This window comes from Papio anubis, chromosome 18 (assembly GCF_008728515.1).
Source record: "Papio anubis isolate 15944 chromosome 18, Panubis1.0, whole genome shotgun sequence".
In the NCBI taxonomy this organism is placed as follows: domain Eukaryota; kingdom Metazoa; phylum Chordata; class Mammalia; order Primates; family Cercopithecidae; genus Papio; species Papio anubis.
In genome coordinates, this window is record NC_044993.1 from 62,074,618 (window position 1) to 62,099,663 (window position 25,046).

Sequence of the window (25,046 nt, forward strand, 5' to 3'; positions counted from 1 at the left end):
TAATACTGATGTTAAGAAGTGATTTTTGGCCTGGTGTGGTGGAACACACCTCTAATCCCAGCATTTTGAGAGGCTAAGGTGGGAGGATCACTTGACTTGAGGTCTAGAGTTTGAAACCAGCCTGGGCCGGCCTGGGCAAGACAGTGACACTCTGTCTCTACTTTAATTTTTTAAAAAAAGTAGTAGTTTTTGTAATGTGACTATTGCTATTGTTAAATGTGTTTCTGAAAGCTTTTTACATTTTTTAAAAATAAAAAATGAACATAAAACTCTAGATTATGGGAAATCTTAGTGTGCTTTGCATATAACATACATGGGAATAATGAAAACCAGCTCTTGAATATGGTGAATGGGAGAACTGTTTTTTCCTCATTCATTAGCTCCTTAAATGTATATGGATTTAATAGACAGGTAGACTAGCTAAAATGCTAAGATAATTTTTTGATCGTATGATAGGAATTTCCTAGGTAGGAAATGACTGGCTGGCTTTTAGTAATGCATTTTAGTATTGACAAATCTTGATAACTAAAAAGTCCTAAATTTTTAATTGCTCCTCTAAATTAGACCCATTTCTTCAAACTGTGTCATCAGAAGACCTAGAGGGCTTGCCATCATCTTGCCTAGTTAAATTTTTTTTTTTTGAGATAGGGTCTCATTCTGTTACCAAGGCTGGAGTGCAGTGGCATGATTTTGGCTCACTGCAGCCTCGACCTCCTGGGCTCAAGCAGTCCTTCCACCTCAGCCTCCTAAGTAGGTGGGATTACAGGTGCATGCGACCAGGCCCAGGCCTGGCTAATTTTTGTGTTTTTTGTAGAGGTGGTGTTTCTTCATATTGCCCAGGCTGGTCTTGACCTCTTGGGGTCAAGTGTTCTGCCCTCCTCTGCCTCCCAAAGTGCTGGGATACAGGTGTGATTAACCACACCTGGCTAATGGTAATTGGTAATCTTGCTAGTTACTTCTGAACGTTTCCACAACAGAGACCCTAAGAGAGGCTGTTAAACAGGGGTCCTTCACCAGGTCTCTGTGGTTGAAGTGTCACAGCCATATAATGTTATGTTTCAGGACAGTGTATATTTTTTGCTGATGGACTGTAAGTTTTGGTGGCATCACACTGGGTTTCTACATGCAAATGCTTATGTGCACTGCACTATAGATGTCTATGTGGAGAACACAGATGAAAGCTATAGGGAAAGGGCTTTGAATTGGAGTGAGTCAAAGGAAGTATGCGTTACTAACGAACTATTTTAAAATTATTATCTCATTTTGACAAGTAATAAGATTTACTTGCCTAGACAACATTGTTGCAATTTTTTCTCTTTTCTATAGTACCTACATTTACATTTACTTGTTATTTTATTTTTAAATTTACTTGGCTAGGCATGGTGGCTCATACCTGTAATCCTAGCACTTTGGGGAGGCCAAGGTGGAAGGATCATTTGAGCCCAGGCTTCAAGAACAACCAGGGCAATATAGTGAGACCCTCATTGCTATAAAAAATAAAAATAAAACTATATTTATTTTAAGAGACAGGGTCTTGCTGTGTTGTCCGGGCTGGAGCGTAGTGGCTATTTATAGGGGGGATCATAGCACACTATAGCTTCAAACTCCTGTGCTCAACTGATCCTCCTACCTCAGCCTCTCAAGTAGCTGGGACTACATGCTTGCACCACCATGCCCACCTTATATTTACTTTAAAAAACAAACAAAAACCTTCTATATTCTGAAATAATTTTAGATTTACGGAATGATTGCAAAAACAGTACAGAAAGTTCCCTTCATTCATCCTGCCCTGATGTTAACATCTTATAACCATAGTCATTCATCAGAACTTCCTTATTACTGGTGAAATTAGTCATAATTACTTGGTTAAGGTGTCATCTGTCAAGATTGTCCACTATAAGGTTAGTTTTTCCTTTTCTTTTCTTTTTTTTTTTTTTTTTTTTTAGACTGAGTCTCACTGTATCCCCCAGGCTGGAGTGCAGTGGCGTGATCTTGGCTCATTGCAACCTCTGCCTCCAGGGTTCAAGCAATTCTCCTGCCTTAGTCTCCCAAGTGGCTGGGATTATAGGCATGCACCACCACGTCTGGCTAATTATTTTGTATTTTTAGTAGAGATGAGGTTTCACTATGTTGGTCAGGCTGGTCTCGAACTCCTGACCTTGTGATCCACCTGCTTTGGCCTCCCAAAGTGCTGGGATTATGGGCGTGAACCACCACACCAGGCCACTTTGTCTGATAATTTGAGACTGTAAATATCCTTTTTCCACTTACACTTTCCATAATTTTAGCATCCACCAGTGGTACCTTTAACTATTTTCTAGCCAGGCATGGTGGCTCTCACACCTGTAATCCCAGCACTTTGGGAGGCCGAGGTGGGCAGATCACTTGAGGTCAGGAGTTCGAGACCAGCCTGACCAACATGGTGAAACCCAGTCTCTACTGAAAATACAAAAACTTAGTCTGGCATGGTGGCACTTGCCTGTAATCCCAGCTGCTTGAGAGACTGAGACAGGAGAATCACTTGGACCCAGGAGGAAGAGGTTGCAGTGAGCTGAGACCACGCCGCTGCACTCTACCCTGGGCAACACAGCGAGACCCTGTCTCAAAAAAAAAAAAAAAAAAATATGGCCAGGCGCAGTGACTCACGCCTGTAATCCCAGCACTTTGGGAGGCCGAGGCGGGTGGATCACCTGAGGTGAGGAGTTTGAGACCAGCCTGGTCAACATAGTGAAACCCTGTCTCTACTACAAGTACAAAAATTAGCCGGGCATGGTGGTGGATGCCTGTAATCCCAGCTACTCGGGAGGCTCAGGCAGGAGAATCACTTGAACCCGGGAGACAGAGGTTGCAGTGAGCCGAGATTGTGCCATTGCACTCCAGCTGGATGACAAGAGCGAAACTCCGTCTCAAAAAAAAAAAAATATATATATATATTTTTTTTTTTTAATATATATTTTTAATACATATATTTTGAGATGGACACACACACACACACATAAAATAACTATTTTCTGGAGTTGAAATTCCCGTCGGCGATTTTCACATTTTCCTAATTCCACTGAGTAATTCGTGAATAATTGTTTACTTTTTTTTTCTTTAAATGTTTTCAGGTATTTGACTGGAATGGTTGACAAAAGGACACTTGAAAAGTATGAAAGAGAAGCTAAAGAGAAAAACAGAGAAACTTGGTATAGTAAACTTTAATGACATTATAAATTACTTTTAAGGAAACGATGCCCACTTACTGCTTTTGGAGCCTGTTAAAATATAAATTGTTGAAGTCTAAAATGGTATCACAACAAAGGAAATTTCCCCTCTCCTCATAATACACAGAAGATGAGTTCCTAATGACTTAATAACTAACACAGAGAAATTTGGAAACAATCCATACATTTGGTGATAGACTTGTTGAAAATATTATAAACCATCCATTTAATTGGGTCATTCTGCAACCGCTGAAAACTTACATTTACATAATTTATAGTAACCATGAATAGAACTTGCATTGTGGTGGCAGTTGGGGGGAAGCAGGAAACATCCTTGTGCTTAAGATATGACCATTATGTAAATAAATGCTGGAAATAAAATGGAATGGAATTATTGACAGTGGTTGCCTTTGAATGGTGAGACAGTCAACTTTTTTCTGTTTTCTAACCTTACTACTTTTATTTTTAAAAAGTTAGCAAGCCTTATCTCAATGGGATATTGGTGGTCATTTAAGAAAAAATAAAATTATATTCCTCTATAATCAGTGGGAAAAATGCTAGTCAGTGTTATAAAAAATTGAGGACATGCTATGAAGTACAGATGATGAGGTAAGCTAAATTAATGCTTACTGTTATGGATGGTTTGAATTTATATAAATTTTTACTTGGCAGTGTAATATTGAAGCAATTTTTAGCAAGTAGCCATTGCTCCCACATGGTGCGTTAGTAGCTTTCACTTTTCAAAAATATCTGAGGACAGTTATTTTTTATTTTATTAAAAAGTTTTAGGCCTGGCACAGTGGTTTACGCCTGTAATCCCAGCACTTTGGGAGGCCGAGGTGGACGGATCACGAGGTCAGGAGATCGAGACCATCGTGGCTAACACGGTGAAACCCCTTCTCTGCTAAAAATCCAAAAAATTAGCTGGGCGAGGTGGCAGGCGCCTGTAGTCCTAGCCACTAGGGAGGCTGAGGCAAGAGAATGGCATGAACCTGGGAGGCGGAGCTTGCAGTGAGCCGAGATCGCGCCACTGCACTCCAGCCTGGGCAACAGAGTAAGACTCCCTGTCAAAAAAAAAAAAAAAAACAACAATTTTTATTGGGCCAGGTGTGGTGACTCACGTCTGTAATCTCAGCACTTTGGGAGGCAAGGCAGGCAGATCACCTGAGGTCGGGAGTTCGAGACCACCCTGGCCAACATGGTGAAACCTTGTCTCTACTAAAACTACAAAAATGGCTGGGTGCAGTGGCTCATGCCTGTAATCCCAGCTCTTTGGGAGGCCGAGGCAGGCGGATCACCTGAGGTCAGGAGTTCGAGACCAGCCTGACCAACATGGAGAAACCCTGTCTCTACTAAAAATACAAAATCAGCTGGGCGTGGTGGCACATGCCTCTAATCCCATCTACTGGGGAGGCTGAGGCAGGAGAATCACTTGAACCCGGGAGGCGGAGGTTGCAGTGAACCGAGATCGGGCTGTTGCACTCCAGGCTGGGCAACAAGAGTGAAACTCCATCTCCAAAAAAAACAAAACGACAAAAATTAGGAAGGTGTGGTGGTGGGCACCTGTAATCCCAGCTACTTGGGAGCCTGAGGCAGGAGAATAGCTGAAACCTGGGAAGCAGAGGTTGCAGTGAGCCGAGATGGTGCCGCTGCACTTCATCCTGGGCCAGAGTGAGACTCCGTCTCAAAAAAAAAAAAAAAGGGGCCAGACATGGCCTGGGCTCTGTCGCCCAGGCTAGAGTGTAGTGGCTCCATCTCCGCTCACTGCAAGCTCTGCCTCCTGAGTTCACACCATTGTCCTGCCTCAGCCTCCCGAGTAGCTCGGACTACAGGTGCCCGCCACCACGCCCGGCTAATTTTTTGTATTTTTAGTAGAGTCGGGGTTTCACTGTGTTAGCTAGGATGGTCTTGATCTCCTGACCTCGTGATCCGCCCACCTTAGCCTCTCAGAGTGCTGAGATTATAGGCGTGAGTCACCGTGCCCATCCAAAAAAGTTGTATTACCCTTTGACTCTCAAGACACCCATTATTTGTGTTGTATTTTGTGCCATGTGAGTATAAAAATGAAGTAATAAGGGAGCTCATTATCACTTAACACACAGTGATACTGGCATTTGTACTTAGTTTTTCTGTGTATGTTGTCAACTTGCCATAAAATAATGTTCTAGACTGTATAATTGACTGTGTTTATATAAAACTTCCAAGGGTTTGAATCAAAATAATACATTTTTTCAGTTTTCTTTTTTTTTGGAGACAGAGTCTCCCTGTGTCACCAGGCTGGAGTGCAGTGGTGCAATCTCAGCTCACTGCAATGTCCGCCTCCTGGGTTCAAGCGATTCTCCTGCCTCAGCCTCCCCAGTAGCTGGGACTACAGGCATGCGCCACCATGCCCAGCTAATTTTTGTATTTTTAGTAGAGACGGGGTCTCACCATGTTGGCCAGAATGGTCTCGATCTCTTGACCTCAGGTGATCCGCCCGCCTCGGCCTCCCAAAGTGCTGGGATTATAGGCGTGAGCCACTGTGCCCAACCCCCCTTTTTTTTTGAGACAGAGTCTCGCTCTGTTGCCCAGCCTGAAGTGCAGTGGCACGATCTCGGCTCACTGCAACCTCTACTTCCCAACTTCAAGCGATTCTCCTGTTTCAGCTTCTGAAATAGCTGTGACTATAGGTATGCACTACTATGCCCAATTTTTGTATTTTTAGTAGAGATGAGGTTTTGTTGTATTGGCCAGGCTGGTCTCAAACTCCTGACCTCAGGTGATCTGCCAGCCTCGCCCTCCCAAAGTGTGGGGATTAAAGGCGTGAGCCACCGCACCCAGCCCTATTCTTTCAATTTCTTCGTTTACTTTTTTTTCTTTTGAGACGGAGCCTCTCCCTGTTGCCCGGGCTGGAGTGCAGTGGCACGATCTTGGCTTACTGCAAGCTCCTGAGTTCAAGCGATTCTCCTGCCTCAGCCTCCTAACTAGGTGGGATTACAGGTGGGCGCCTCCACACCCTGCTAATTTTTGTATTTTCAGTAGAGACGTGGCGTCACCATGTTGGTCAGGCTGGTCTCAAACCCCTGACCTCGTGATCCACCGCCTTGGCCTCCAGAAGTGCTAGGATTACAGGTGTGAGCCACCGTGCCCGGCTCAGTTTTAATTTCACCAGTCTTGTTCATGATTTAGTTGTTGTGTGATGGACATAAAGCTGGATGTTGTCAATTATATCTTTAATGGTGAAGAATATCCTAAAAACTCTGATGTTCTTAGGAATATTATTCTTTTGTAAAAAATTATTTCAGGTACTTGTCTTGGGCCTTAGACACAAATCAGGAAGAACGAGACAAGGGTAAAACAGTAGAAGTGGGTCGTGCCTATTTTGAAACCGAAAAGAAGCATTTCACAATTCTAGATGCCCCTGGCCACAAGAGTTTTGTCCCAAATATGATTGGTGGTGCCTCTCAAGCTGATCTGGCTGTGCTGGTAAGAAGACATTTCCAGTCCGTCTAATTTGTTAGTAGCCCCACTTATGTCTTTAAATTTGAATTTATCTTCTAAAAGCTCAAATTCAGGTTGTAGTGAAATATAATGATGTACACGGTCAGTTTTCATCATACTAATCTCTTCAAGAAATCTTCAAAATTTGATTTACTTCTGAAAGTATATTTTACCTTTTCTCTCCTGTTGCTGTTACCTATTACCATGTCAGATCTTAGTCTCTATTAAATGCCAAGTCCGCCGTTAGGCACCATGGGTAAAAGATGAATAGGAAACCATCTGTTTCATATGGTCTTCAGTCGTTTTGCAATTTTCACAAAATACTGGTAGTAGATCCCTTTTTTTTTGTTTTTTGGTTTTTTTTGTAGTTACAAGGTCTAGAAAGTAAATGTTGGAATTTTAAAATATGCAGGTATACTAGATTTTGGGAATGTGGGGGATTGGAAGCATTTAGACATTGTTTGATTTGTGACATTCAAAAGCAAGTACGTCATAACTCATTTTCTTCTATTTTCTTGCCAAAAAACCTTGTGATATAACTGAAAGGAAAGATGTTTTACTGCCATAAGGGTATGCCTGAAGGCGTAGGAGTAAACTGTTTCCTTTCTTGGAATTAGGTAATCTCAGCCAGGAAAGGAGAGTTTGAAACTGGATTTGAAAAAGGAGGACAGACAAGAGAACATGCAATGTTGGCAAAGACAGCAGGTGTAAAACACCTAATTGTGCTAATTAATAAGATGGATGATCCAACAGTAAATTGGAGCAATGAGAGGTGAGCGTAGATGTCTGGTATTTTATGTTAGTGGGACTAAGGATGGTTTTGTTATTGTACGCCTTTTTCTCTAGGGTTTTTCTAAACCTTAATCTGTTTACTTAGGAAACTAGAGTTCTTGGTTTACATTGTAATTGAGTTATTTTGGTTATATTATAATTGTAGATATGAAGAATGTAAAGAGAAACTAGTGCCATTTTTGAAAAAAGTTGGCTTCAATCCCAAAAAGGACATTCACTTTATGCCCTGCTCAGGACTTACTGGAGCAAATCTCAAAGAGCAGTCGGATTTCTGTCCTTGGTACATGTAAGTAACTGTTTTTTCCTTTTTTTAAAAAGGAAAAGGATGTTACTACTTAAATTACTTATAAAGACATATGCTGAGTAACATGTTAACATATGCTATTGAGCATACATCTTTATAAGTAGTTTAAGAGAATATTAACTGTAACCTTGGTTTTAAAAATACTTAGATCTTTGCCCATTTTTAAACTGGGTTGTCATTTTGTTGCTGAGTCCTAAGAGTTCTTTTTAATACTGGCCACCAGTCCCTTATCAGCTGCAATCTGATTATAGCAAGTATTTTCTCCCACTTTATGAGTTGCCTTTTTTCACTTCTCGATGGTGTCCTTTGAAGCACAAAAGGTTTTATTTTTGAAGCTTTTTACATTTAGGTGTGTATTTTATTTTGAGTTAACTTTTGTGTAAGATGTAAGGTCTATGTCTAGGTTCATTTTGTTTTTGTATATTAATTGTTTACACACAATTTGTTGAAAAGACTATTCTTTTTCCATTGAATTGAATTGGCTCCCTCATTGAAAATCAAATGACCATAAATATGAGTTTATTCTTGGACTCTGTGTTTCTGGTTTTTTTTGTTGTTGTTTATTTGTTTTTTTTTGAAACAGGCTTTCACTCTGTTGCCCAGGCTGGAGTGCGGTGGCATGATCTCAGCTCACTGCAACCTCTACCTCCCAGCTCAAGAGATCCTCCTACCTCAGCCTCCCAAGTCGTAGGGACTATAAGCGCATGCCACCGCACCTGGCTGATTTTTGTATTTTTAGTAGAGATGAGGAGTCACCATGTTGCCCAGGCTGGTCTTGGACTCCTGGGCTCAAGAGATGCACCTGCTTTTCGGCCTCCCAAAGTGCTGGAATTATAGGCATGAGCCACTGCACCCAGCCAGTACTATATGTTTAAAGGGGAAATTATTTTATGGAATCTTGGTTTCAAAACTGGAAAAGTCGATAAAAATTAAGTAATATAGTCAATTTATTACATATAGGTTATTTGCTGTAAAATACTTTTCTAAATTTTAATAAGTTTATGAGGAAGCCTTATACTGAGCAGTTTTGTAATATTTTTAGTTTTCTGTGGAATAAGTGAGATGAAATGGATAATAAATTGGTTGAATGGGAAAAATACATGAGTAGAATGAAAATATTGTTATAACCTGTTTAAAGTTATAGTCATGTTAACTTAACATTTTGATATTTATGTTGACTTTCTTTCCTTTAATGGATATTGTTGTTATGTTCTCAGTGGATTACCGTTTATTCCATATCTGGATAATTTGCCAAACTTCAATAGATCAGTTGATGGACCAATCAGGCTGCCAATTGTGGATAAGTACAAGGTACCCAAAATGTTAAAGAAATTGGGTTTCTTGGGAGGTGAAATCATTGTTGTGCATTTTGTTTCTAATTATGAAAACTTTTTTTCTTTCTTTTTTTTTCTTTTTGAGACAGAGTCTCACACTCTGTTCTCCAGGCTAGAGTGCAGTGGTGTAGTCTGGGCTCACTGCAAGCTTGCAGGTCACGCCTTGCAGGTTCACGCCATTGCCCTGCCTCAGCCTCCTGAGTAGCTAGGACTACAGGTACCCACCACCATGCCTAACTAATTTTTTTGTATTGTTAGTAGAGACAGGGTTTCACCGTGTTAGCTAGGATGGTCTCGATCTCCTGACCTTGTGATCCATTCACCTTGGCCTCCCAAAGTGCCGGGATTACAGGTGTGAGTTACTACACCTGGCCTTTTTTTTTTTTTTTTGAGATGGAGTCTCGTTCTGTCACCCAGGCTAGAGTGCAGTGGTGTGAGCTCACTGCAATCTCTGTCTTCCAGGTTCAGGAGATTCTCCAGCCTCAGCCTCCTAAGTCACTGGGAGTACAGACATGTGCTACTGCATCCGGCTAATTGTTTTTTGTATTTTTAGTAGAGATGGGGTTTCACAATGTTGGCCAGGCTGGTCTCGAACTCCTAAGCTCAGGTGATCTGCCCGCCTTGGCCTTCCAAAGTGCTGGGATTACAGGCATGAGCCACCATGCCTGGTCCAGAAACTTTATTAACAACATAACATTGATGTCTTTTTCTTACTGGCTTTATTTTAGTGATATAGACAGACCATAATTTATTCAACAAGTTTAGTTTATTTTAGCTGTTTCCAGATGAGCCAGGGATCATATCTCAGTGATAAACTCATAGATGTAACTGCTGGGCTCAAAGGATTTTCTCATTAAAGTTGATGCATATTGATACATAGCATCGCAAAAATACTGTGCTAACTTCTGTTACCACTGGCAGCATGAGTGTTCGTTTTACCACAGCCTCACCAGCACTGGATGTTCATCTTAAAATAAACTTCCTTGTTTTTAACTGGATTTCCAACTTGAATTTTTTTTAAGTTTTGCGGTATCAGTGTATGTAATGTTTTCTCCTCCTCAAATACATCATTCTTTAATTAGCTCCATTCTAAATTTCTTTAACAAATACTGTTTTTTCCAATTTTATATATGAGGAAACAGGCCTAGAGATCAGGAGAACCTGAATTGGTACAATCAGTTCAGATCTTCCAACATGAATTTCTTTGTTGTTTTTTGCACCTTTTTTTTTTCTTTTTTCTTTTTTTAGATGGAGTCTCGCTCTTTCGCCAGGCTGGTGTGCAGTGGCATCATCTCAGCTCACTGCAACCTCTGCCTCCTAGGTTTAAGCGATTCTCATGCCTCAGCCTTCTGAGTAGCTGGGATTATAGGCATGCACCATCACACCCAGCTAATTTTTGTATTTTTAGTAGAAATGGGGTTTCACCGTGTTAGCCAGGATGGGCTCGATTTCCTGACCTTGTGAGCCACCGAGCCCAGCCTGTTTTTTGAGACAGAGTCTTGCTCTGTCTCAAGCTAGAGTTGAGTGGTTCAGTCTTGGCTCACGGCAACCTCTGCCTCCCAAGTTCAAGCGATTTTTCTGCTTCAGCCTCTCGAGTAGCTGGGATTACAGGCATTCCACCATGCCTGGCTAATTTTTGTATTTTTAGTAGAGATGGGGTTTCGCCATATTGGCCAGGCTGGTCTCGAACTCCTGACCTCAGGTGGTCCACCCCCTCTGCCTCCCAAAGTGTTGAGATTATAGGCATGAGCCACCGTACCCACCCTGCACCATATTTTCTTTTTAAATCATAGGCATCCTGCATTATTAATATGATCACACAAATGCTTATGACAAATTATTATAGAGTATTTGTTACTGAGTTTAAGATGAACCTAAGCCTTCTACTTAAGCAAATGATTTTCCTTTATGAATAAGCAGTGTAGAATTTCACTTTGGGCTATTGAGCTGTTATACAGCACCAGTAAGTCTGAAACTGGATTTTATTTTACATTTCATCAGGATATGGGCACTGTGGTCCTGGGAAAGCTGGAATCAGGATCTATTTGTAAAGGCCAGCAGCTTGTGATGATGCCAAACAAGGTAAGAATCGGTTATGCTGTTTCCCATCTATTTATTGATTTTTTTTTTTTTTTTTTAAAGATAGGGTCTTGTTCTGTCACTGAGGCAGCAGTGCAATGGCACAGTCATAGCTTATTGCAGCCTCAAACTTTCAAGTAATCCTGCCACCTGAGCCTCCCAAGTAGCTGGGACTATAGGCATGTGCCACTCTGCCTGGCTAATTTTTTTTTTTTTTCTTTAAATAAAAATTGAGATGGGGTCTCACTATGTTGACTAGACTAGTCTCTAACTCCTGGCCTCAAAGAATCCTCCCATCTTGGCCTCCCAAAGTGCTAGGATTACAGGCGTGAGCCACCATACCTGACCTCCTTTGTGTTATTTTTGACTGTTCAATTGCTGATGTTTGCAGATAACCTGAAGCAGAGCTTCTCTAACAGCTCCAAAGATGTTGCTTATGCTGGACCACATACTTGAGTCATCAGTACCTTCAGATGGAGATTTTGCTAGATTTCAGTGAGAATTTATTTACCATGCTAACTCCAGGCAGAGTAAATTAGAAAAAGAATCCATTATCAAATGTAATATTTAGACATAATTGGCACCTTACAAATTGTATTATCTCGCTTCTTGATGCCTTGTGCATTGGAGATTAGAATATATAGTATCTTCTAAAATGTTTCTATTTTAAAGCCTGCTTTTTCCTATTATCTTTGCAACTTGAAGGCTGACATCTGAATGAAAATAATTCTCAGGTTGAGTTCTTAGTTAGTTGTTGTTGTTTTGAGATGGAGTCTAGCCCCATCGCCCAGGCTGGAGTGCAGTGGTGCATTCTCGACTTACTGCAACCTCCGCCAACTGGGTAGCTGGGATTACAGGCATGCATCACTATATCTGGCTAACTTTTGTAGTTTTAGTAGAGACAGGGTTTCACCATGTTGGCCAGGCTGGTCTCGAACTCCTAACCTTGTGATTTGCCCGCCTGGGCCTCCCAAAGTGCTGGGATTACAGGCGTGAGCCACCACACCCAGCCCTTACTGAGTTTTGTCTGTAGAGTTGTCACAAAAATTATGGAGATGAGCCAGGCCGGGTGGCTAACACCTAGCACTTTGGGAGTTTGAGGTGGACAGATAGCTTGAGCCCAGGAATTGGAGACCACACTGGGCAACGTAGGGAGACTCTGTCTCTTTGAAAAATAAAATTAGCCACTTGTGGTGATACATGCCTGTGGTCCCAGCTATTTGGGAGGTTGAGGCAGGAGGATTGCTTAAGCCCAGGAAGTCAAGGCTGCTATGATTTATGATGTCTGATCATACCACTGCACTCCAGGCTGGGCAACAGAGCAAGACCTTTTCTCGGAAAAAAAAAAAAAAAAAAGCTATGGAGGTGTAAGGCAGCTTGGTTGCAAGGGGCTGAAGGAGGGAAAGTAGGGAGTGACTGCTTAATGGGTATAGGATTTCCTTTTTGGGACAATAAAGTTTTAGAATTAGTGGTATTGATTGTACAACATGGTGAATACACTAGATGGCACTGAATTGCAAACTAAATGGTTTAAAAGTTAAATGTTATTATTTATATTTTTCCAGAATAGAAAAAAGTATGATTCTCTAAACATAAGTGAAGTTAGTACCCAGACATATTTGCAAGTGAGGGGCCTTAGTAGCTAGTATAGAGAAAGTGGCTGTTCTCTGTGGAAGCCGTCACTTGATACTAATCACTAGGCAGGTACAGAATGTCCTAGAGTTGAGCAAGTCTCAAAAACTCACTTCAGTTTAGTCCTCCTGAATCTCAGTGGAACAGAGCTAGAATAGTTTAAAAGACATAGACGCGGCTGGCACAGTGGGCCACGCATGTAATTCCAGCACTTTGGGAGGCTGAGGTGGGTGGATCACGAGGTCAGGAGTTCGAGACCAGCTTGGCCAACATAGTGAAACCCCGTCTCTACTAAAAATACAAAAAATTAGCCAAGTGTGTCAGCGGGTGCCTGTAATCCTAGCTATCCAGGAGGCTGAGACAGGAGAATCGCTTGAACCCAGGAGGTGGAGGTTACAGCGAGCCAAGATCACACCACTGCACACCAGCACGGGCAACAGTGCGAGACACCGTCTCAAATATCAAATAAAAAACTGGCAAGACTTTTACAATAAAAAATTCATGGGGTTGGCAACCTATGGAATGAGAGAAAACATTTGCCAATCATATATCTAAATATGGGGTTAATACTAGAATATATGAAGAACTCCTACAAGTCAACAAAAAAACTAAACAACCCAATTCAAAAATGGGCAAAGGACTGCAATAGACATTTTTCCAAAGATGATGTACAAACAGCCAAAACGTACATGAAAAGATGCTTAGCACCACTAACCATTAGGGAAATAGAAATCAAATCCACAGGGCTGGACATGGTGGCTTACGCCTATCATCCCTGCACTTTGGGAGAAGCTGAGGCAGGAGGATCACTTGAATTTTGAGACCAGGCCAGGTCTCTATGTGTAAGATCCCATCTCAGTTAAAAACTTTTTTTGGAAAACAAAGTAACATGTGTTGGCAAGGATGTGGAGAATTTGGAACCCTTGTGCACTGTTGGTAATGTAAAATTGTGCCAAGTGCTGTGAAAAAATATAGCACTTCCTCAAAAAATCAAACATAGATTTCCCACGTAATCCAGCAATACCATTTCTGAGTATATACTCAAAAGAGTTGAAAGCAGAGTCTCAGATATCTGTATAAACATGTTCATAGATGCATTATTCACATTAGCCAGAAGGTGGAAGCAGCCCTGGTGTCCCTAAAGGATGAATGGATAAAGCAAGCGTGTTACATATATGTAATAGAATATTGTACAGCCTTCAAAAGGAAGTTCTGACATAGGCCACAACATGAATGAACCTTGAGGACATTATGCTATGTGAAATAAACCAGTCACAAAAAGACAAATACCGTATGATTCTACTTAAATGAGGTACCTCGAATAGTCACATTTGTCAACTGAAAGTAGGATGGTGGTTGCCAGTGTTTGGGGGAATGGGGAGTTTAAGTTTTGCAAGATAACAAGATTTTGGAGTTCTGAATATTGGTTGTACAGTATTTTAATGTATCTAATACTATTGAAACGTACATCTAAAATGGTTATGCTGGTAAATTTTGTTACATGTATTTTAACCACAGTAATTAATGGGTTAAATTAAAAATTGGTTTTTTACTTTGATATTTTATGAAACTGTTCTGAGATACAGATAGTGGTTTTTTTATTTGTTTGTTTGTTTGTTTTTTGAGACGGAGTCTCACTCTGTATGCCAGGCTGGAGTGTAGTGGCACTATCTCAGCTCACTGCAACCTCCACCTCCCGGGTCCCAGTTCAAGCAATGCTCCTGCCTCAGCCTCCCGAGTAGCTGGGATTACAGGAACGTGCCAACATGCCTAGCTCATTTTTGTATTTTTAGTAGAGACGGGGTTTCACCATGTTGGCCAGGCTGGTCTTGAACTTATGACCTCGTGATCCATCTGCCTCGGCCTCCCAAAGTGCTGGGATTACAGGCGTGAGCCACTGCGCCCAGCCAATACAGATTGTTTTTTAGGTGAGTGACTTCTAAACTCTTGTTTCTTTCTTTCTTCTTTTTTTTTTTTGAGACGGAGTCTCCTACTGTGGCCCAGGCTGGAGTACACTGGCGCCATCTTGGCTTACTGCAGCCTCCACCTCCAGGGTTCAAGCAATTCTCTGCCTCGGCCTCCCGAGTAGCTGGGATTACAAGTGCCTGCCACCGCGCCTGGCTAATTTTTGTATTTTTAGTAGAGACAGGATTTCACCATCTTGGCAAGGCTGGCCTTGAACTCCTGACATCATGGTCCACCTGCCTCAGCCCCCCAAAGTGCTGGGATTCCAGGTGTGAGCCACCACGCCTGGCACCCCCCATCCTTTTTTTTTTTCCCTGGAGATGGAGTTTCGCTCTTGTTGCCCAGGCTGGAGTACAGTGACACGATCTTGGCTCACTGCATCCTCTGCATCCTGGGTTCAAGTGATTCTCCTGCCCAGTCCTCCCGAGTAGCTGGGATTACAGGCACCTGCCACCATGCCCCGCTAATTGCTTTTTTTCTTTTGTATTTTTAGTAGAGACAGGGTTTCACCATGTTGGCCAGGCTGGTCTCAAACTCCTGACCTCAGGTGATCCACCCGCCTCAGCCTCCCAAAGTGCTGAGGCATGAGCCACTGCACCCGGCCTGCAGGGCATTGTTAAATGTAGTCAATGTCACTGATGGTAAATTTCATGTGTATCTCCTCTCACATCACTTGTTCTTTTGCTTCACCTTACTGCCACAGCCAGCATTGGAAGTACTGAGGAGCAATACTGGCATCAGAACTGGAGGCTTCCATAACTATTTTATTTTTACATTAAAAACTTTTTTTTTTTTTTTTTTTTTAAAGACAGGGTCTCGCTGTGTCACTCAGGCTACAGTGCGGTGGTGTGATCGTAGCTCACTGCAGCCTTAAACTCCTGGGCTCAGGCAATCCTCATGCCTCAACCTTCCAAGTAGCTGGGCTAAAGGCATGTGGACTACCCAGCTCTATGGACTATTTTGTTAGAAACAAAGAGTTTAGGCTGGGCACAGTGGCTCACGCCTGTAATCTGAGCACTTTGGGAGGCAAAGGTGGGTGGATCACCTGTGGTCAGGAGTTTGAGACCTGCCTGGCCAACATGGTGAAAGCTCGTCACTACTAAAAATACAAAAAATTAGCCGGGCGAGGTGGCGGGTGCCTGTAATCCCAGCTACTTGGGAGGCTGAAGCAGGAGAATGGCTTGAACGCAGGAGGTGGAAGTTGCAGTGAGCCAAGATCACGCCACTGCACTCCAGCCTGGGCAACAAGAGCAAAAGTCCACCTCAAAAAAAAAACAGTCCTATGCAGCCATCATCACTATCTAATTCCAGAGCATTTGATCACACCAAAAGGAAATTATGTATTCATTAAATAGGTGATAGACTTTTAAAGCTTAGTTCAATAACTTTTAAGTAGTGCAGAATTCCGATATTTGGAGATTGATAGGTAATGGAAGACAGGTTTATTAAATCCTTCATAGAATTCCATAATAATAAAAATTATATCCATGAAACTGAAATCCAAATATTGTGTTTTTGATTTTGAAAAAGTAAAAAAGGCAAATGCTAGTGTATACTGTGTTCTATTTGAAAATGATTAGAATGTGATATTTAAAAGGTGACACGTTAATACTTTAATTGGCAGTTATACTTCTAGGATATGATTTTCACCGATCATATCTAGGCTAAGATTTTATGTCCATACAGATATAATAAGTGTTTACAGTCAAATCTTGAAACTCTTTATTGAGCAGACATTCAGATCATTTTATGTCCCATAATGCAGTGAATGTGTCAGAAAACCTCCAGTCTTGTTTTATTTTAAAGCACAACGTGGAAGTTCTTGGAATACTTTCCGATGATGTAGAAACGGATACTGTAGCCCCAGGTGAAAACCTCAAAATCAGACTGAAAGGAATTGAAGAAGAGGAGATTCTTCCCGGATTTATACTTTGTGATCCTAATAATCTTTGTCATTCTGGACGCACATTTGATGCCCAGGTAAACAAATTATTGTCGTTGTAATAGTGGGTTTTAATGTCTAAATGAAATTGGAATATCAGTGCCTTTTGTCCTGATTATTGGTGACATGCCAGTTAACCCATCTTAGTGTATAGAAGGGGAATGGAAATATTATAAGCCACTTATAACCACAATAGGCACCTCATACAAGATCTTCAAGCTGGTACAAGTGCTTACTGGATAAGGAGTATTCTTTGTAAGTTCCTTTTTATGTTTGATCTCCTGATGATACATTTTAGAGTATCTAATATTTACCGGAGCACTGTTACTGTGGAAGTCATGGTTTATGTGCTCATTCACAGCACATGGCTTTCCAGACAAGAAATTACACAAGTTTCCCTGTTATTAACAAGGTAACCTCCCTAGGAGAATGACAGAGTAAGTGACTGGTGTGGTTAACAGAATTTTTTAAAGTTCTGTTCTAAGGTATGACAACTAATCAAGTTAGATTTTGATGCCAGATGTAAAGTTGTTTACTTTACTGGACCTTGGATATTGAGAAATGGATAAAGCTGGATAAGTTTACATCTAGGTAGCTTCTGAGCGGTAAAGATTAGCTTAATTCCTTGGGGAATATGAAGAAAGGCTTCCCAAAGAAGAAGGTTGGCCTGCTGTCTTTTATTTTGTTTGGAGATGGAGTTTTGCTCTGTCACCCAGGCTGGAGTGCAGTGGCACGATCTCGGCTCACTGCAACTTCCACCTCCGGGATTCAAGTGATTGTCCTGCCTCAGCCTCCTGAGTAGCTGGAATTATAGGCGCCCACCACCAGGCCTAGCTGATTGTTTTGTATTTTTAGTAGAGACGGGGTTTCACCATGTTGTCCAGGCTGGTCTCGAACTCCTGGCCTCAAGTGTTCCCCCTGCCCACCACGCCTCGGCCTCCCAAAGTGCTGAGATTACAGGCGTGAGCCACTGTGCCCAGCCAGCCTGCTGTGTTTTGAAAATTGACCAGGGACTCACCAAGAACATTAATAGAGGACAGGATATTGAAATTCGTGCTTTGAGGTCAAGCAGCCTGACCCCATGCTGTGAACAAAATTAGTAAGACAAACCTATCACCTCTAATACAAAAATCACTTTTAGGCCGGGCACGGTGGCTCAAGCCTGTAATCCCAGCACTTTGGGAGGCCGAGACAGGTGGATCACGAGGTCAGGACATAGAGACTATCCTGGCTAATACGGTGAAACCCCGTCTCTACTAAAAAATACAAAAAAACTAGCCGGGCGAGGTGGCGGGCGCCTGTAGTCCCAGCTACTCGGGAGGCTGAGGCAGGAGAATGGCGTAAACCCGGGAGGCGGAGCTTGCAGTGAGGTGAGATCCGGCCACTGCACTTCAGCCTGGGCGACAGAGCGAGACTCCGTCTCAAAAAAAAAAAAACCAACAAAAACAAAACAAAAATCACTTTTAAGTTGGTGTCCTACTGAGATGGTAACACTAATTCTTGGGATTTATATGGCGCTTAAGAACACTGAATTCTTTTTTACCCTAAGGATAAAGATAAGAATGTGTGTGTTTGTTTGTTTGACAGATAGTGATTATAGAGCACAAATCCATCATCTGCCCAGGCTATAATGCGGTGCTGCATATTCATACCTGTATTGAGGAAGTCGAAATAACAGTGAGTTTAAGATAATTGGTTTATTTCGGTTTTAATACCATTTTATCTTCATAATTTCTAATCAGCAACAGTGATGCACTTTTATTTCTATACCTGTTCTTAAAGATTATTTCATTTGGCATTATTCTGATTTTCTCATACTCTTTTCTTGGTTAGGCCTTAATCTGCTTGGTAGACAAAAAATCAGGAGAAAAAAGTAAGACCCGACCCCGTTTTGTGAAACAAGATCAAGTATGCATTGCTCGCTTAAGGACAGCAGGAACCATCTGCCTGGAGACCTTTAAAGACTTCCCTCAGATGGGTCGTTTTACCTTAAGAGATGAGGGTAAGAGTTTTTAAACTGATGTCTAGTAGTATATCCAGGATACCTAGCTTTGGTCATCTTCATCATCTCAGTACAGTACACATTGCAGTGGGTTCACAGAAAACTTCCATTCACATTCTGTATTCATATGAATGTTTTATGAGTTGAATGTATTGAACAGAATTGACCACGTGTTTTAGCAGTAATGCCAAATCTAGTAATGTTCTACGTAAAGAATCTTAATTTTGATGTTTTGTGAGTAGTGGATTTGGAGGGCTGTTTTGTTTACTAAGACATTTCTATGATGTAATCCTTTGTAATATGTCTGGATATTAAAAGGGATATAGAGAATGATTTTTTTTACACCTAATTTTTCAGAGGTCTAATGTTTGTGACCTTTTGTGTGCATCCATTTCTGCCTACCTCTCGGTGACGCAGAACAACTAATATTCCCATCTTGGGGTCATGAACTTCTTTGGCATAAAAACAAAATGATTGTTATGAAACGTTTCCTTATGGTCTGTTAATATTCCTTTTCCTTTCCTTTTTTTGAGATGGAGTCTTGCTCTGTCACCCAGGCTGGAGTACAGTGGCACAATCTTGGCACTGCAAGCTCCACCTCCCAGGTTCACGCCATTCTCCTGCCTCGCCTCCCGAGTAGCTGTGGCTACAGGCGCCGCCACCATGCCCGGCTACTTTTTTGTATTTTAAGTAGAGACAGGGTTTCATCGTGTTAGCCAGGATGGTCTTGATCTCCTGACCTCGCGATCCACCCACCTTGGCCTCCCAAAGTGCTGGGATTACAGACGTGAGCCACCGAGCCTGTCCCGGCTGTTAATATTTCTAACTTAGATAACCATTTTAAGACTATAGAAGACTTTACATAAAACTTTATAGTTCCATTCAAATACAGAATAGTCATTTCACATGTTCATTCCGATTCCATTTAGCAAAAACTACTTTGTATCTACAAAGTCTCAGGAACTGTGCTAAGCTTACCTGGTGATGAATACAGTTCCTGAACCTTACACTGGACAAAATTGTATAAAGACAATGTTTATTTTACTTTAAAGGCCCAGAACTTTTCTGGTTGATAGTAAAACTGGTTATTGTGTTTATCTTATTAATATAACAAAATGATAGTTTTAGTTTACCACTCAGAACCTGATAAAATCAGGAAGACAGAAGAAAAGCAATTAATGTAGCAGGAATTCTTAACCCTAGAATTATTTTTCCCTAAAAGATAACTTGGGTTAAAAAAAAAAAAAAGATAACTTGGCTTTTAGGTTTTCCACAAGACCCAATGGGTTTTGTATTCCTTTCAGTCCACAGGAGTACTACCAGAAGGATGTGTTCACTGCATTGTAGTCAGTGGCGATTGCTGTGTCTTTTCAGTTACTTAAGGATAGGTTTTGGGATTTTTTTAGCAGCTTTATTGAGATACAATTTTCATAATATGAAACTGACCTGTTTTAAATATATAATTCAATGAATTTTAGTACGTTTCCAGAATTTTACAACTTTTACCATATACTAATGTTAGAACATTTGGAACACCTAAAAAGAAACCTTATACTTGTTCATAATCACCCCTTATTCCCGACTCCACCCCTAGGCAACCACTTTTCAATTTGTCTTTTATAGACACTCCATAAATAGAATTATAAAGTATGTGGTCCTTTGTCTAGTTTATTTTACTTAGTATGATTTTGAAGTTCAACCATGTAACATGTTATTTATTCCTTTTTATTGCTGAATAGTATTCCATTGTGTGGATATTCCACAAATACAGATATTCCCCCTGACCCCGCTTTTTTTTTAATCCAGAGGTTTTTGGCCCAGTGTGGTGCCTCACGCCTGTAATCCCAGCACTTTGGGAGGCCAAGGCAGGCAGATCATCTGAGGCCAAGAGTTCAAGACCAGCCTGGCCAACATGGTGAAACCCTTCCTCTACTAAAAATACAAAAATCAGCTGGGCATGGTGGCAGGCACCTATAATCAGCTACTCGGGAGGCTGAGGCAGGAGAATCGCTTGAACCTGGAAGGAGGAGGTTGCAGTCAGCCAAAGTCACGCCACTGCACTCCAGCCTGGGTGGACAGAGTAAGACTCTGTCTTTACTCAGTGGCTCATGCCTGTAATCTCAGCACTTTGGGAGGCTGAGGCGGGTGGATCACCTGAGGTCAGGAGTTGGAGACCAGCCAGGCCAACATGGTGAAACTCCGTCTCTACTAAAAATACAAAAATTAGCTGGGTGTAGTGGCGGGCACCTGTAATCCCAGCTACTCGGGAGGATGAAGCAGGAGAATTGCTTGGTGGGGGGCGGGGGGGAGATAGGTTTTTGATACAGGGAACCATCTCTTTACCAGCTCCCCCAAATAAGACCCACTTATTAAGACTACCTAAATAGAAGTATCATGGGTTTGGCAGTAAAGCTAGTTAATTAGTAACTTACATTGTAAAAAATATTTTTGTGATTTAAAATAATAAGTTTTAGTATCTTATATAGACTTGCTGTTAACTACTGAAAGATTTTTAAAAATTTTCATTTCTAGGTAAGACCATTGCAATTGGAAAAGTTCTGAAACTGGTTCCAGAGAAAGACTAAGCATTTTCTTGATGACCCTGCACAATACTGTGAGGAAAATTGACTGCAAAAGCCTACTTCACACCGCCTTCTCTTATTTTCTGCCCATAAACCTCTCCCCATATTTTGCAAAGAGGAAATTCACAGCAAAAGTCCACATTATGTCAGCTTTCTCATATTGAGAGCTCTGCTATGCCACTGTTGAATTTTTCCCAAGATTCCCATCCCTAGCCCCCTCTTCAAACTCTGCTTCCTTGGACAGATTTGGCAATAGCTTTGTAAGTGATGTGGACATAATTGCCTACAATAATGAAAACCTACAGGAATTTTTTTATTTTACATTTTCCCCTTAGGCATATTTAGTATTTTTTCCCCAGGCAGATCATTCTGAGTGTGCGAGTGTGTGTGCACATGTTACAAAGGCAACTACCATGTTAATAAAATATTCAATTTGAAATCCTTTTCGGTATTTGAATTGCTTTTGAATAATGTTTTTTATCTGGATGTAACATTGTTGCATTAGCTTTTTAACTTTCCCAAGTAATTGAATACATTTTATTACTTGGACTTTTATAAACTCTTTCCCGACCCACTATAAATGAGGCATTCACAGTGTTCAAGTTTGTATTAAAGGAAAGGATTAATTTGACCCCTTCTTTTGATTGTTAATGCATACATGCAGTTAAATCCCTTTATCCAAATGTGACACTGCTTTACTAGGTCTTTCAGTTATTTATTTATTTATTTTTCCAATTATATTGTACCATGATTTCTTAAACACAGTAAGTTGTTTTAAAATGAACAGCATACTGTAGTTTTTGTAAGTAAAGCGTAATGAAATTGTACCCCGAGAGAAAATTCCATTAACTCGTTAAATTAGTGGAATTTACAACAAATAAAGCATGTTTGAGACCTGGCAAAAATTCCTCTTTTAGTATTTATAAAAGCTGCATGCTTCTAGTATGAAAACCGTATCAGTTGCAAGTGCCACTTCTACAAGTTACCCAGTTTACTCTTTTTACCAATAACTTTGAAGTTTGGATGATCCTTGCTGGTTAAAGCTAAATCTCAACCCAGCAACTAAATAAACATATTTCGAATCATCAGAATCTGCACAGACTAAAATTATCATCAATAAGTAGAATCAAGCACAGTGTAAGTTTTATCTCAATCATTTGAAATGCACTGAGTTTTGTTAAGTGTAAAGCTGAAATTTGCTCACCATGTTTTTGATGAACCACAGTGCAGCACTATGGTGGTTTTAGATTGAATGACTTTGTGCTATAATTATCATGACTCTGAAATTTTTCATGAGAAAAATGAGGAATGGAGGCAATTTGTAGGTTTATCCGAAGCCCCCTTGATGTTGAGTGTTGCCATTTATCAAAGAGAGCCTCTTTTAGATTGTGATTTCTGTCTAAATAAGGTACTTTGTAATTGTATATTTAATGACAAGTCCCTTCCCTGTAATTTTGCTCCTCGGAAAAGAAAAGCCTGGACAGACTGTATTTCCAGTCACAGAACATAAAACTTAATCTATTGGGTGTTTTGTTCTGTTTTGAGACAGAGGCTTACTCTGTCACCTGGGCTGGAGTGCAGTGGCTCAATCTCGGCTCACTGCAGCCTCCATCTCCCGGATTCAATTTCCTGCCTCAGCCTCTTGAGTAGCTGGGATTACAGGAGCCCACCACCAGGCCCAGTTAATTTTTGTAGTTTTAGTAGAGACGAGGTTTCACCATATTGGCCAGGCTGCTCTCAAACTCCTGACCTCAAGTGATCCACTCGCTTCAGCCTCTCAAAAGTGCTAGGATTACAGGCGTGAGGCCCTGTGCTTGGCCTAGTGTTTTCTTAACTGTGAAATTCCCATTCATTTCATGAATGAGGCTACATCTTATGGACAGAGCAAAGTTATTGTTCTACAGATTCTTGAAACTATAATTATGGCTATTAAATTGCATGAAATTTAAATAAATTTTATTAGGTCTGCAAATATCTGGGCTTTTATTTTTCTGGAAAATATAGGAGCTTTAATCAAAACATAATAGTTCTTTTTGTAATTCCATGTTAATAAAAACAAATACTAATAATTGCTTGAATTTTAATGAATATTTAAAAGTTCAAGAGCCACTGAAATCATTTCCAGAGATAAGAGTTCCCTTTCTAAATTGAACACATTTTTAAAAAATAAGTTATGTTTGCTACTAAAACATTTGCACTGTTAGAATATTATGTGCATGTTGCCAAGACTCTTAAGTAACTTGGATATCAACTGTGAAAGGCCTACCTCTAAAAAGTAACAGTTCATACAAATACAAATGTAACTGTAAAAATTCCACTGGATTCTTGCATATTTGCAAGATTAGATTATTCAAAAGAAATTTCAATGCTAAAATTAACCAGCAACATAAGTTCTATGGGCTTTGAAAATTGTTCTCATCTTTTTAAAGTTGATGCATTTTCAAATCCTGCTTACACGGGCTATTCATTTGGATAAGAAAGTTAAAATGTCTAAGGTGAACTTGGCATTATGTGGAGACGTTGGACCTTTATAGAGCAATACAAATTCCTGTGCTGTCATTCTGTCTTCTGCAAATGCAAACGTGTTTAGATGGTCGACAGTGCAAAAATAGGGTAGTTGGCTGCATATTTAGGGTATCGCCTAAGCATTTGTTCTCTATCTTTAACGTTGTTCTACTAGAATGATTTTTTTCTTGCATCTTTTCACATTAATGATGTTCTTTATATAACTTTCATGCTCGATTATTTAATTAGTTTTTTAAATTAATAAAGTGAATTTAAGAAATGTTGAAAGAAACATCTAAGTAATTGCCATTTTAAACCCTTGTTTCTTACTGTGGGAGGGGGGAAATACAGCACTCATTTCTTGTTTTTACTTTGCAAAAGTAAGTGAAAATCTATGTAAAATCAAACCAAAAGAGTTGGACTGAGTGTGTATTGTCTTGAGATTAAGTGACAAATAGTAAAGTGTTACTGAATAATTAAGTCCATGTATTTTTTTTGTTTTGAGTTCAAAATCTTTGAAATATGTGATAACTGAATGTCAAAAGTTCCTAAACTCTAACAGTGCAGGTTGTTCACTGTAACAAGAGGTAACTCACATTTGCTGGTTACATAAACTACAAGTACTGCTCTCACAATATGGGACTTTGAACTGTGATGTAGTTCAACAATTGCCGGCATCCTCTCAGCTGATGTGCTGCGAATATTTTGGGTCAGACTTGCAGCCAGATGCAGTTTTGCAACCCAAGAAAAAAGTTGAACCTATGGTCAAAAACTTTTCCCAAGATGAACTCTGGAAAAAAATCAGCTAAACTCCCTTGGCGATCTTCAGGAACACTAGTAACGACTGTAATTACTCCGTGATCTTTGATGACTATTATACATAACAGCACTCTAGCACCTTTCCTTACTGGCATGGACTTCCTCATGGACCGCTACTTCATGGATGATAGCTTAATTGCTTTGGGTAGGGATTTAAGGTAGTCAAGGGGAAAATATGCAGTTTTATTACAGTTCTTACCATCAGGCAACTTTCAACTTTAAAACCCTTTGTGAAAAATCTGGTTATAGCACTATAGCTCTGATTTTAGGATGGTTTAAATGTTATATTCATTGTTGGCCTACCTTATCACAACAAACTGTGCCATTAATCCTCTCACAGACATACGTAAGGTAGAGAGAGCAACCAGTGGTTTTAGGGGACAATTATTTGTCTCCAAATAATA

At 40.5% G+C, this 25,046-nt stretch overlaps 1 protein-coding gene across 3 annotated transcripts in view; it reads left to right on the forward strand.

Annotated features, from left to right (window-relative positions):
* Nucleotides 1-24,303, forward strand: part of GSPT1 (G1 to S phase transition 1) — a 47,007-nt gene extending 22,704 nt beyond the window's left edge. For all 3 annotated transcript variants that reach the window (XM_009196019.3, XM_009196018.4, XM_003916559.5), the window contains exons 6-15: nt 3,111-3,188; nt 6,491-6,671; nt 7,304-7,458; nt 7,624-7,764; nt 9,000-9,093; nt 11,118-11,198; nt 16,599-16,772; nt 18,322-18,411; nt 18,568-18,736; nt 21,269-24,303. In XM_009196019.3, the coding sequence (XP_009194283.1) occupies nt 3,111-3,188; nt 6,491-6,671; nt 7,304-7,458; nt 7,624-7,764; nt 9,000-9,093; nt 11,118-11,198; nt 16,599-16,772; nt 18,322-18,411; nt 18,568-18,736; nt 21,269-21,321 (1,216 nt within the window). In that variant the 3' untranslated portion in view covers nt 21,322-24,303. The remainder of the gene's footprint in view (nt 1-3,110; nt 3,189-6,490; nt 6,672-7,303; nt 7,459-7,623; nt 7,765-8,999; nt 9,094-11,117; nt 11,199-16,598; nt 16,773-18,321; nt 18,412-18,567; nt 18,737-21,268) is intronic.
* The last annotated feature ends 743 nt before the right edge of the window (nt 24,304-25,046 follow it).